Source organism: Bufo gargarizans, chromosome 11 (assembly GCF_014858855.1).
Source record: "Bufo gargarizans isolate SCDJY-AF-19 chromosome 11, ASM1485885v1, whole genome shotgun sequence".
Taxonomy (NCBI): Eukaryota; Metazoa; Chordata; class Amphibia; order Anura; family Bufonidae; genus Bufo; species Bufo gargarizans.
In genome coordinates, this window is record NC_058090.1 from 41388259 (window position 1) to 41401756 (window position 13498).

The window sequence follows — 13498 nt, forward strand, 5'->3', positions numbered from 1 at the left end:
GGACTCTAGCAGCTTTGTTTGGCAGGTCGGGCATTTCCTGCCCTTCTTTTTGGGATCCCCATGAGGCCTGTGCCCTGGTTCCTTAGAGGTCTAAGAGAAAGGGGGGGATAAGGCCATTAGGGAACTGCTGAGCCAAGACCTATCCCTGTATAAGGTATTACTTACAGGGGCCTGGACGGGGGAGTCTGAGCAAGTTTCAAGTTTGCTGGACGCCTGGACCTCCATGATGCAACCTAGCAGGCTGCCATCTGGCGTCTTAAATAGGATTCAGTGACTTACCGGTCCGCCCGTCGCCGCCTGACTCCGCCTCCACTTCTTTCCCAGGGGGACTCATTCCAGGGAAGAGTCAACCCCCAGGACATGCGAGACCACCGGATCGGCGTGTCTCCAGCATGCTGCTCGCCGCGTCGCTCCACAGATCAGCCATTACTTCCGGCTTCCGGTCACGTGAGTGCGGCCAGGAACTGACGTCAGAGGAGGCAGGAGCCGAAGCCGAGCCCAGAGCTCCGATGGGGAGAAGCGGCAACAGCGTCCCCGATTCCGGCCGGCCAGAGAGCGAATCGGGGATTTAACCAGGGGACCGCTTCCCAGAGTGGTGCTGGTTCGGGGGCCTGCCGAGTCTGAAGAGGAGAGGTAGGAACCCCCCGACCAGACTCGCCCCCGTTCCCTACCTAACTTTCTAGGAGAGAGCTGTCTAACTCCTCCTATCCCTGTTGGGACAGGAAGAACACTGGGGCAAGGGGGTGGGGAGGGGCCCTTTAAACTGTCTCTCTTCCTGTCCCAACAGAAACCAGTAAGGACATCCTCCATGGGTGCTGTCATGGAGGACGTCCTGGAAAAATATCTTGGTCAAATGCCAACTTTGTATAAAAAAATGGGAAAAGTTGTCTTTTGCCAAGATATTTCTCTCATCCAGCATGGGTATATGTAAAATGACACCCCAAAACACATTCCCCAACTTCTCCTGAGTACGGCGATACCAGATGTGTCACACTTTTTTGCTGCCAAGGTGGGCAAAGGGGCACATATTCCAAAGTGCACCTTTCAGATTTTGCAGGCCATTTTTTACACATTTTGATTGCAAGGTACTTCTCACACATTTGGGCCCCTAAATTGCCAGGGCAGTATAACTACGCCACAAGTGACCCCATTTTGGAAAGAAGACACCCCAAGGTATTCTGTGAGGGGCATGGCGAGTTCCTAGAATTTTTTATTTTTTGTCACAAGTTAGCGGAAAATGATGTTTTTTTTTTTTTCTCTTTTTTCCTTACAAAGTCTCATATTCCACTAACTTGCGACAAAAAATAAAAAATTCTAGGAACTCGCCATGCCCCTCACGGAATACCTTGGGGTGTCTTCTTTCCAAAATGGGGTCACTTGTGGCGTAGTTATACTGCCCTGGCAATTTAGGGGCCCAAATGTGTGAGAAGTACTTTGCAATCAAAATCTGTAAAAAATGACCGGTGAAATCCGAAAGGTGCACTTTGGAATATGTGCCCCTTTGCCCACCTTGGCATCAAAAAAGTGTCACACATCTGGTATCGCCGTACTCAGGAGAAGTTGGGGAATGTGTTTTGGGGTGTCATTTTACATATACCCATGCTGGGTGAGAGAAATATCTTGGCAAAAGACAACTTTTCCCATTTTTTTTATACAAAGTTGGCATTTGACCAAGATATTTTTCTCACCCAGCATGGGTATATGTAAAATGACACCCCAAAACACATTCCCCAACTTCTCCTGAGTACGGCGATACCAGATGTGTGACACTTTTTTGCAGCCTAGATGCGCAAAGGGGCCCAAATTCCTTTTAGGAGGGCATTTTTAGACATTTGGATCCCAGACTTCTTCTCACGCTTTAGGGCCCCTAAAAAGCCAGGGCAGTATAAATACCCCACATGTGACCCCACTTTGGAAAGAAGACACCCCAAGGTATCCAATGAGGGGCCTGGCAAGTTCCTAGAATTTTTTTTTTTTTTGCATAAGTTAGCGGAAATTGATTATTTTTTTTTTTTTCCCTCACAAAGTCTCACTTTCCGCTAACTTAGGACAAAAATTTAAATCTTTCATGGACTCAATATGCCCCTCAGCAAATACCTTGGGGTGTCTTCTTTCCAAAATGGGGTCAGTTGTGGGGTGTTTGTACTGCCCTGGCATTTGAGGGTCTCCGCAATCATTACATGTATGGCCAGCATTAGGAGTTTCTGCTGTTCTCCTTATATTGAGCATACAGGTAATGAGATTTTTTTTTCCGTTCAGCCTCTGGGCTGAAAGAAAAAAATGAACAGCACAGATTTCTTCATTCGCATCGATCAATGTGGATGAAAAAATCTCTGCCAAAAAAAAAAAATGGAGGGGAAAGGCGTCTGCCAGGACATAGGAGCTCCGCCCTACATCCATACCCACTTAGCTCGTATGCCCTGGCAAACCAGATTTCTCCATTCACATCAATCGATGTGGATGAATAAATCATTGCCGGGATTAATTTTTTTTTTTTTATATATATATATATATACAAAGTGCTTGCCAAAGCATAGGAACGCCGCCTCCTCCTCAGCTCGTATGCCTTGGCAAACGTATCTGTCACTGCAGAGGAGAAAATCCCGTCTTGCAGCGCCGCATACACCGACTTGCGTGTAATCTGACAGCAGCGCAATGCTTCTGTCAGAATGCACATCGGTGCTGCAGCTAGTCAATCGGTTGGTCCACCTGGAAGGTAAAAAAAGAAAAAGAAAAAAAAAAGAAAAAACCAGGCCGCAACGCAATAATTTTTATTAACTTTGCAACAGAACATGTAACTTTAACTTTTTTAACTGAACATTAACGTGTTTGCTTACTGGTGTGTTTTTTTTTTTTTTTTTTTTTTTTTTTTTACCTTTATAGAACAAACCTCTCCTTCCCCATGGGTCAATGTGCAAAGCGCAAATCGCCCAAAGATGTGGCGAAGTGCGTTATGCACTTTGTCCCATGTGAAAGGAGACGTTTGCAGCAGCAGTGAGTGAATGGGCCCTAATAGCCCTGTGTGCCTGTCCTGGTGAGATGATCCCTATGCTAATAGTGTACCTGTGAGTGGTACTTCCGGAAACACTCTCCAAAGCATAGGGCAGGGTGGTCCGGACAGTCAGGACAGAAATAGCGGGTGTCACGCCTTATTCCACCCCTGCTACAGACACGACATCTTTTTCGGGGTGACGGTTGGGTTGAGGTACCAGGAACGACATTGGGGAAATGTCGCTCGTGTAGACGGCTAACTACACTGGTGGATGGGGCCACGGAACCTCCTGGGTACAGGAGGTTCTCGATGATCTCTTCCTGAAATTTGAGGAAGGATCCAGTTCTCCCAGCCTTACTGTAGAAAACAAAACTATTGTACAGAGCCAATTGAATTAAATATACAGACACCTTCTTATACCAGCGTCTGGTGCGTCGGGAAACTAAATACGGAGACAACATCTGGTCATTGAAGTCGACCCCTCCCATGTGGAGGTTATAGTCGTGGACTGAGAGGGGCTTTTCAATGACACGGGTTGCTCGCTCAATTAGTATTGTCGTGTCTGCGTGAATGGAGGAGAGCATGTAAACGTCACGCTTGTCTCTCCATTTCACCGCGAGCAGTTCTTCGTTACACAGTGCGGCCCTCTGCCCCCTTGTAAGACGGGTGGTAACGAGCCGTTGGGGGAAGCCCGCGCGACTAGTTCGCGCGGTACCACAGGCGCCAATCCGTTCTAGAAACAAATGCCTAAAGAGGGCCACACTTGTGTAAAAATTGTCCACATAAAGATGGTACCCCTTGCCGAATAAGGGTGACACCAAGTCCCAAACTGTCTTCCCACTACTCCCCAGGTAGTCAGGGCAACCGACCGGCTCCAGGGTCTGATCTTTTCCCTCATAGACCCGAAATTTGTGGGTATAGCCTGTGGCCCTTTCACAGAGCTTATACAATTTGACCCCATACCGGGCGCGCTTGCTTGGGATGTATTGTTTGAAGCCAAGGCGCCCGGTAAAATGTATAAGGGACTCGTCTACGCAGATGTTTTGCTCTGGGGTATAAATATCTGCAAATTTCTGGTTGAAATGGTCTATGAGGGGCCGAATTTTGTGGAGCCGGTCAAAAGCAGGGTGGCCCCTGGGACGGGAGGCGGTGTTGTCACTAAAGTGCAGGAACCGCAGGATGGCCTCAAAACGTGCCCTGGACATAGCAGCAGAGAACATGGGCATGTGATGAATCGGGTTCGTGGACCAATATGACCGCAATTCATGCTTTTTTGTCAGGCCCATGTTGAGGAGGAGGCCCAGAAAAGTTTTAAGTTCGGAAACTTGGACTGGTTTCCACCGGAAAGGCTGGGCATAAAAGCTTCCCGGGTTAGCGGTGATAAATTGTGTGGCATACCTGTTTGTTTCGGCCACAACTATGTCTAAGGCTAGGTCTACACGACGACATTTGTCGCGCGACAGATAGGGCGCAACAGTTGTCGCGCGACATTTTGTTGCACCAATGTCGCGCGACAATTTTTATAATGGCAGTCTATGGTGTCGCACTGCAACATGCGACATGTTGCGACTGCGACGCGACAGTCGCAGAAAAATCCATCTTGAATGGATTTTCTGCGACTGTCGCGTCGCAGTCGCAGCATGTCGCATGTTGCAGTGCGACACCATAGACTGCCATTATAAAAATTGTCGCGCGACATTGGTGCAACAAAATGTCGCGCGACAACTGTCGTCGTGTAGACCTAGCCTAAAAGCTCCGCAGTCAAGAACAGCTCAAAAAATCCCAGGGCCGAACCGATCTGAGCCGTCTCAACCCGAACTCCAGACTGGGCAGTGAAAGGGAAAACTACAGGTGCGGCTGAAGTTGGGGACTGCCAATCAGGGTTTGCCAGCACCTCTGGGATTCTAGGGGCTCTACGGGCACGTCTTTGCGGTGGCTGCGACGGGGTCACTACTGCACGTGCCACCGTACCAGCTTCAACTGCCCTTCTGGTGCTCGCTACTTCACCAGGTTGTACGGCAGTGCTGGTACTAGGTCCAGGGAGGGCTGGGCTGCTGGTGTATGCCTCACCACGTAATCCGACAGCACCAGCCCCACTCTGCTGCTCTTGAAGCGGATCCTGCGCAACCTGTGGTCTAGCGACACGGGGCCGGGTACGCCTGGTGGTATCAGGGACCTCAGCCTCCTCGTCCGAACTTTGGGTCAGACTGCCACTGCTTTCTACAGGTTCGTATTCTGACCCGCTGGATTCATCAGATGAGGGTTCCCACTCCTCATCCGACTGGGTCAGAAGCCTGTAGGCCTCTTCAGAGGAATACCCCCTGTTAGACATGTGGGCAACTAAATTTAGGGGTATTCCCTGAGACTACCCAAGAAAAAAAAAAGCAAGCCTGTCTTACAAAGGGGAGGCTAGCGAAGTACCGGAGGCCGCTGCGGTTGATAAAAAATATCAAAACTGATTTTTTTATCGCCGCAGTGCGTGTAAAGTGAATGTGCAGTGATCAAAAAAAAATATTTTTTTTGTCACTGCGGTGGGGCGGGTGTGGGCGAACGCACGTGTGGGCGACCGATCAGGCCTGATCGGGCAAACACTGCGTTTTGGGTGGAGGGAGAACTAAAGTGACACTAATACAATTATAGATCTGACCGTGATCAGTTTTGATCACTTCCAGATACTATAAAAGTACAAATGCTGATTAGCGATACGCTAATCAGCGAATAACGGACTGCGGTGCGGTGGGCTGGGCGCTAACTGATCGCTAACTACCTAACCAAGGGACCTAAACTATACCTAAAACCTAACGGTCAATAACAGTGAAAAAAAAAAGTGACAGTTTGCACTGATCACTTTTTTCTTTTCACTTGTGATTGACAGGGGTGATCAAAGGGTTAATTGGGGTTCAGGGGGGTGATCTGGGGCTATAGTGTAGTGTTTGGTGTACTCACTGTGAAGCCTGCTCCTCTGCTGGATCCAACCGACGAAAAGAACCAGCAGAGGAGCAGGCAGCCATATAACAGATCATATTTACAAATATGATCTGCTATCTGGCACTTTGATTGGCTTTTTTTAAAATCAGCAACCTGCCAGCCACGATCATTGGCTGGCAGGTTGCTGACGAAATACTTCTCGATTAAATGCCGGCGCGAACTGCGCACGCGCGGGCTCATACTCGCGTCATCTCGCGTCTCGCGAGATGACGCGTATATGCGTGACTGTGCGCAGCGCTGCCACCTCCGGAACGCACATGTGCGTTAGGCGGTCCGGAGGTGGTTAAGGGGTTGTGCTACGAAAAATACTCTACATGTTTTTTAACCCAGCACCTGGATCTGAATACTTTTGTAATTGCATGTAATTAATAATTTAGCATAGCCACTGAGTTATTCAATAAAATGTATCTGTATAGCGCCACCTGCTGTTTGTTCTTTTCCTTATTTCATGCCCACCTCAACAAGGTGGTCGCACGCGCTCAGTTTAAATAGTCGACCGTCACCAGCCATATGTTCTATTAGAAGCTGCGTCAGTTACAGGGAAAGAACTACGGCAGAAAGGGCACATCGACTGAGAAAGGACACGCCCCGAGTTGCCAGTCTGAAGAAAATCTAGAAGGAGCAGTGAAAGGGGAGATCTCTGGATCCATGTGAGGTACAGGGCTGGTTCTAGCTTTGTTAGAAAGAGACTGCCATGTACTGTATGATGTCCGATTTTCATTTTTTACATTAGTCATGGGAAAACCCCTTTAACTATTACAACCTGTTAGAATATGACCTCCTTACATGAAAGAAGTTGTCTCATCAAGACAACCTCTGCCCATAGAACCTGTAAGGGTGTATAACATCATAGAACGTTTTCCTCACTCGGGACCCATCTCTAAAGGCCAAAGAAGATTAGATTAAAAAAATGCGTAATCTCATGCTTAGCGTAAAAACTGAAAATCAGACATCATACAGTACATGACAATCTTATTCTAACAAAGCTAGAACCAGCCCTGGACCTCACATGGATCCAGAGATCTCCCCATTCATTGCTCTGCTAGATTTATATCAAGCTGACAGCTCAAGGGGAGTGTCTTTTCTGCTGCAGCTCAGGGGGCATGCCTCAGCTCTCCCGATCACAGCTCAGGGGGCGTGCCTCAGCTCTCCCGATCACAGCTCAGGGGGCGTGCCTCAGCTCTCCCAATCACAGCTCAGGGGGCGTGCCTCAGCTCTCCCAATCACAGCTCAGGGGGCGTGCCTCAGCTCTCCCAATCACAGCTCAGGGGGCGTGCCTCAGCTCTCCCAATCACAGCTCAGGGGGCGTGCCTCAGCTCTCCCGATCACAGCTCAGGGGGCGTGCCTCAGCTCTCCCGATCACAGCTCAGGGGGCGTGCCTCAGCTCTCCCAATCACAGCTCAGGGGGCGTGCCTCAGCTCTCCCGATCACAGCTCAGGGGGCGTGCCTCAGCTCTCCCGATCACAGCTCAGGGGGCGTGCCTCAGCTCTCCCGATCACAGCTCAGGGGGCGTGATATTTAATAGCATGCAATTACAAAACTGTTCAGATCCAGGTGCTGGTTTGGAAACTGCTGAGTATTTTTTATGGGACAACCCCTTTATTGAGCTATGCTGAGGATAGGTTACCTATATTAAACAACTGGAAAACCCCTTTAAAACAAAAAATGCTATACAGTTCCGTTTTGAGATGACCACCCAAAGCTGCATTAAAAATGGAACTCCCGGAAAACCATGTCATGTATGACAGCCACATACATGATAACATAGGACTATTACCATGTACAGGGCTGTCATATGTGGCGTCTTAGACACAGCCTGGCATCTCTGCTTCACTCCAGCTTTTGCTTTGACTTGGATCCGCAACATTATAACACTGAGCTTCTACTTCTTATAAACCGCCGAGTAAGAAGTGTCCGAGTTGCTAAAACATAAGGATGTTGGTGGTTACAGTTCCAAACAAAGTGGCTGCATTGTCCGAGGAGAAACCTGAGAGGATGAGAATTTCTTCTCACTCCCATGATTTCATACCATCAAACCTTGGTGCTTGGTTACCTTTAACACAGAGGTCTTTATACAAAGCAGTACTGTTGTACCAGAGGGCATCTGTCAGCAGTACTGTACCTGTACCAGAGGGCATCTGTCAGCAGTACTGTACCTGTACCAGAGGGCATCTGTCAGCAGTACTGTACCTGTACCAGAGGGCATCTGTCAGCAGTACTGTACCTGTACCAAAGGGCATCTGTCAGCAGTACTGTACCTGTACCAAAGGGCATCTGTCAGCAGTACTGTACCTGTACCAGAGGGCATCTGTCAGCAGTACTGTACCTGTACCAGAGGGCATTTGTCAGCAGTACTGTACCTGTACCAGAGGGCATCTGTCAGCAGTACTGTACCTGTACCAGAGGACATCTGTCAGCAGTACTGTACCAGAGGGCATCTGTCAGCAGTACTGTACCTGTACCAGAGGGCATCTGTCAGCAGTACTGTACCTGTACCAGAGGGCATCTGTCAGCAGTACTGTACCTGTACCAGAGGGCATCTGTCAGCAGTACTGTACCTGTACCAGAGGGCATCTGTCAGCAGTACTGTACCAGAGGGCATCTGTCAGCAGTACTGTACCAGAGGGCATCTGTCAGCAGTACTGTACCTATGACACTGGCTGACCTGTTACATGTGCACTTGGCAGCTGAAGGCATCTGTGACCGCATTGCTGAGAAAAATTATACTTTAATATATGCAAATGAGCTTCTAGGAGCAATGGGGGCGTTGACATGTGACATAATGCATCGGTGTGGCGGTTATACAGGAGTCTCAGAGGGGCAGGGACATCCATATGACCACGTAGACACACGGTGGACACACACTATTTGTCAGCATTTTAAAATACGTGTAAAAAAAAAAAAAAAAATCATGTCTTTCATTTTGAACATGTGTCCTTTTTCTGGCATTTTGAAGTTTTATAGAGAGGCTTACAGGAAAAACGTCACGCTGTGTGTTTGCTAGGCAGATAGGTCATCAATATCGGATCAGCGGGGGCGGCGCCGGAAAGGACACAGACCAGAAAGCTGTATACACCGCCTAGGAGCCACATACAGCAGCGCAGCTCCCATTCACATACTTCGGATAGGTCAGGGGGGTCAGTGACCTCAGGCACTGCAGTTGTTGTAAAACTACAACTCCCAGCATGCTCCATTCACTTCTATGGGAGTTCTGAGAACAGCCGAGCAACTGTGCATGCTGGGAGTTGTAGTTTCACCCCCAGCTGCAGTCCTGAACATTGCTGATCCTTGGGATAGGTCATCAACATTGAGAAACTGGAAAACCCCTTTAATACTAGAACCGGGGCTACATGCACGAACGCACATGATACGCAGGGACATAAAAAACAGCAGTGTCTCTCCGGAGACGGATAAAAAGGACTCGGCGAGTCGCAGTGACTATATTTGGGGAGAGGGAGCGTGCCTGTGCGTTATTGGAACCAGACAGAGTCATAAAATCCTCCGAAACAGGAAATTGATGAACATTTGTGCAAATACCCAGATGTAACATCTCGTCTCTGCGATGTTTAAACTATCGACAAGGTGCTGTTGACGGATCTATTAATTTTATTACTTTAGTTTAAAGGGGGTGCTCAACCTGCGGCCCTCCAGCTATTGCAAAACTACAACTCCCAGAATGCCCTAATAGCGGTAAGGTTGTCCAGGCATGCTGAGAGTTGTAGTTTTACAACAGCTAGAGGGCCGCAGGTTGGGCATCCCTGTCTTAAATGGATTGCCGTCCCTTTAAGAGCCCAAGACTTTCCCTTCCCCTGTGCAGTGACTACAGCGCTGCGCTGTCCAAGTGAATGGTGGAGGCAGCAGGATCCTGCACGGCGCGGCGGGGGCCACTACCGTGCTAAGAAAAAACTACAAAAATCTGTGTTTTACATAGGGCTTTGTGTTTCCGCTGGGCCGCCAGAGGATTCGGCTAATTTATTAGTCCATGTGCCTGGCGTAAAAACCAGCCGAGTTTTTCGCCAACACTTACGCCCGTTTTCAGATGTAAATGTTAGTTCATTTGCCAGCGCCATCGGCTCGCCCCCAAGTGTCAAACGAGATGTAAAAATGTCGCACAGATGTTTAAAACAAAATGCTAAACTGGTCTTGAAACTAGCAAATATAAAACAATATATACAAGATATATATAAAGAAAAAAGTCAATCCTGAGTCCCAACTAGGACAAATACTTGCGCTGCTGGTCCCGATATGGTGTGGTAGGTAGTTCACACTAAATAATCAAAGAGTAAGGGTGTTTGGAACCGCGCTGCTCGGGGCTATGTGGTCCGTTTCGCCAGTGGATATGGCAGGGCACCTGCGTCTCTCCTCTTCACCTAAAGGGGATCCAATCCTTCACAGACCGCCTCCTCTACAAGGTCAAGAAGATTTCGCAAAATAGTGAAGTACCCTCCGTTATGTTGGTTTTAAAAGGTTTTATTATACTCACAAGAGTTCACAGAAAACAGGCATAAAACACAAAAGAACCGTCACGTTCCTGCCCAACCCGGGTTTCGCTCACTAGCTTCCTCAGGGGCGACAACTGCGCATGTCTGCAGTCAGGCCCTTTAAATAGTCTGGCCTCTTATCTCACAGGTGCCGGAATCGGCCCAAATTACAATTTCATGATCATTTTTGCAAGTCAAGCAAACTCAATAAATAATAAAACATCCTATATATACAAATTATACCATTTCATTTTAAAATACACTCTTTTCTTTACAGTTGTTATACAAAGGATCATTTGTCTTATTGCATACCCGCATTTTGCATATACCTAAAAAAGCTCTTTTTCGTTCCAGTTTACTTAGTCAAAAATACTTGTCTTCTAGGGTCACTCAATATAAATTTACTATTGCATGCACATTTATCATTGCGTTTCCCGTTGCATCATTATACTTGCCGTTACATGTAACGGCAAGTATAATGATGCAACGGGAAACGCAATGATAAATGTGCATGCAATAGTAAATTTATATTGAGTGACCCTAGAAGACAAGTATTTTTGACTAAGTAAACTGGAACGAAAAAGAGCTTTTTTAGGTATATGCAAAATGCGGGTATGCAATAAGACAAATGATCCTTTGTATAACAACTGTAAAGAAAAGAGTGTATTTTAAAATGAAATGGTATAATTTGTATATATAGGATGTTTTATTATTTATTGAGTTTGCTTGACTTGCAAAAGTGATCATGAAATTGTAATTTGGGCCGATTCCGGCACCTGTGAGATAAGAGGCCAGACTATTTAAAGGGCCTGACTGCAGACATGCGCAGTTGTCGCCCCTGAGGAAGCTAGTGAGCGAAACCCGGGTTGGGCAGGAACGTGACGGTTCTTTTGTGTTTTATGCCTGTTTTCTGTGAACTCTTGTGAGTATAATAAAACCTTTTAAAACCAACATAACGGAGGGTACTTCACTATTTTGCGAAATCTTCTTGACCTTGTAGAGGAGGCGGTCTGTGAAGGATTGGATCCCCTTTAGGTGAAGAGGAGAGACGCAGGTGCCCTGCCATATCCACTGGCGAAACGGACCACATAGCCCCGAGCAGCGCGGTTCCAAACACCCTTACTCTCTGGTCTTGAAACTACTTTTAAGCCAAAATTGGTGTAAAAATAATAGTACATGACCCCCGGTGACGGGATGTTCTCACTACAGATTTTTAGAGCGGATTCTGCGCCAAAATCTGCGCCGAAAACACGTGCAGAACTTCCCCATTGATTTCAATGTGGAATCCACACGTTAAACCATCCGCTTGTAAAAACCGCACCGCGGAAAAAAGAAGCTGCCGGTCCATGCTTGACGGGGATTACGTGTGATATCTGCGCCCGAAATTCCCACTAAACATGAGCAGAAACACTAAATCCAAACACAAGCCATGTACCGTCAGGTGGACATAGGTCAGCATGATATCTGTTTAATACACCGCCTTTGACCTCCAGTGTGGAGTGGAGCAGAACCGCGGCGTGTGAACACGTACTAATGACGAGGTATGTGTGTGCGGCTGACTGCGGCGGCGAGAAAGTACAGGACGGATCACGTGACCGCTCACCTGGGACCCCGCGCCCGAGCTTCCTGCTTGAGAACTGAACTGCGCATGCGTGACTCTTCTTAAAGCGGCCCTCCCTGGAGGCGTATACACGGCGGTGAGGGTGTTGTAGTCCCTGCACTAAATGTACACATTACACGTACATCTACGCGCGTGATGGAGCGGGCACATCTTCCGCAAAGGTTGCTACAAGCTGCCACGAGGAGGCGCTAGCTACATAAGCATAACCACTGCTCTCACTGGTTTCAATGGCAGCTGTATATATATATATATATATATATATAAATGTGCACGTAGCAGCGAGCGCCCTCTAGTGGCGACTGCAGAAAGTTGGAATCTCATCCATTGCATTGTATGGCTGGGAGAAGGTGAGCACGACTAGAAGCAGTAAATAGTAATAATGGTTTTCCAATATGTCTGTAATAAAAAATAATAATCAGTTTGGCAATGGCACAAATGAATGAAGGCTCTTTGTAGAGGTGTGACTTGTACTTATGGGTGAGATTCAATTAAAACAAATTTGTACATTTCAAGTCTCCCCGATATTCTTCAAAGTAGTAAATAGCCCGCAACGCATCCACAGACTCTTAGTGTGTTCTTGTAACTAGACCATAACATTGGGCAGCGGATAGGTAGTTTAACCCCATCAGGACCCTGCTATTTTTCACCTTAAAGGGAAATTGAAAAAAATGGTATAAATAAAAATGAAATATTTTGCCTCAGATTTAGCACTGTCATGAAGTACAATATGTGACGAGAAATCTCAGAATGGCCTGGATAAGTAAAAGTGTTTTAAAGTTATCACCACATAAAGTGACACATTTCAGATTTGTAAAAAATGGCCTGGTCCTTAAAGGGAACCTGTCAGTGGCAAAACCCATCCCAAACCGCCAGCAGTACCTTCAAGCAGGCGGCAGTGAGTTTCTAATGATGATTTTCTTGCTGCATTCTGATGAGGCAGAAGTATGAAAAACGTTCTTTTATCCTCCGTCCGCGCTATTTTCCAGTCAGGCTTGAAGTCAAGGGGGCAGCGGCCTCTTTGCTTCAAGTCAAGGTAACCTCGCCCCCTTCCCTGCCCCTTCTCCTGTGACTGACAGCCGGCTGTTCGGCATAAGCGACATAAGGGTGCAGAAGGAAAGGAAAGCCATATGGTTTTTGGAAGGCAGATTTCACTGGGATAATTTTAAAGGGGTTGTCTCATCATGGACAATGGGGGCATATCGATGTATTGTAATGCATTGCTTGCATGCTGACAGCCTGCCTGTGAGACTCAGCCTAAGGAGCTGGATCTCACAGGCTTCCGTAGAAGGCAAGCCCCGATGCCTATGGAAGGTATCGGGCTTGTCTTCTCTGCCATCGGGTCCCCGCCACTGCAGATGGAGAGGCGGAGGGCACACGTGGCCTACGCAAACCCTCTGCATGCCGCAGTCAGCTTTG

At 47.6% G+C, this 13498-nt stretch overlaps 1 protein-coding gene across 1 annotated transcript in view; it reads right to left on the reverse strand.

Annotated features, from left to right (window-relative positions):
- PTGR2 (prostaglandin reductase 2) overlaps nucleotides 1-12130 on the reverse strand; it is a 44476-nt gene extending 32346 nt beyond the window's left edge. The window contains 1 exon segment of the mRNA XM_044272007.1: nucleotides 12065-12130. Within this exon segment, the coding sequence (XP_044127942.1) occupies nucleotides 12065-12111 (47 nt within the window). The 5' untranslated portion in view covers nucleotides 12112-12130.
- Nucleotides 12131-13498: the final 1368 nt, after the last annotated feature.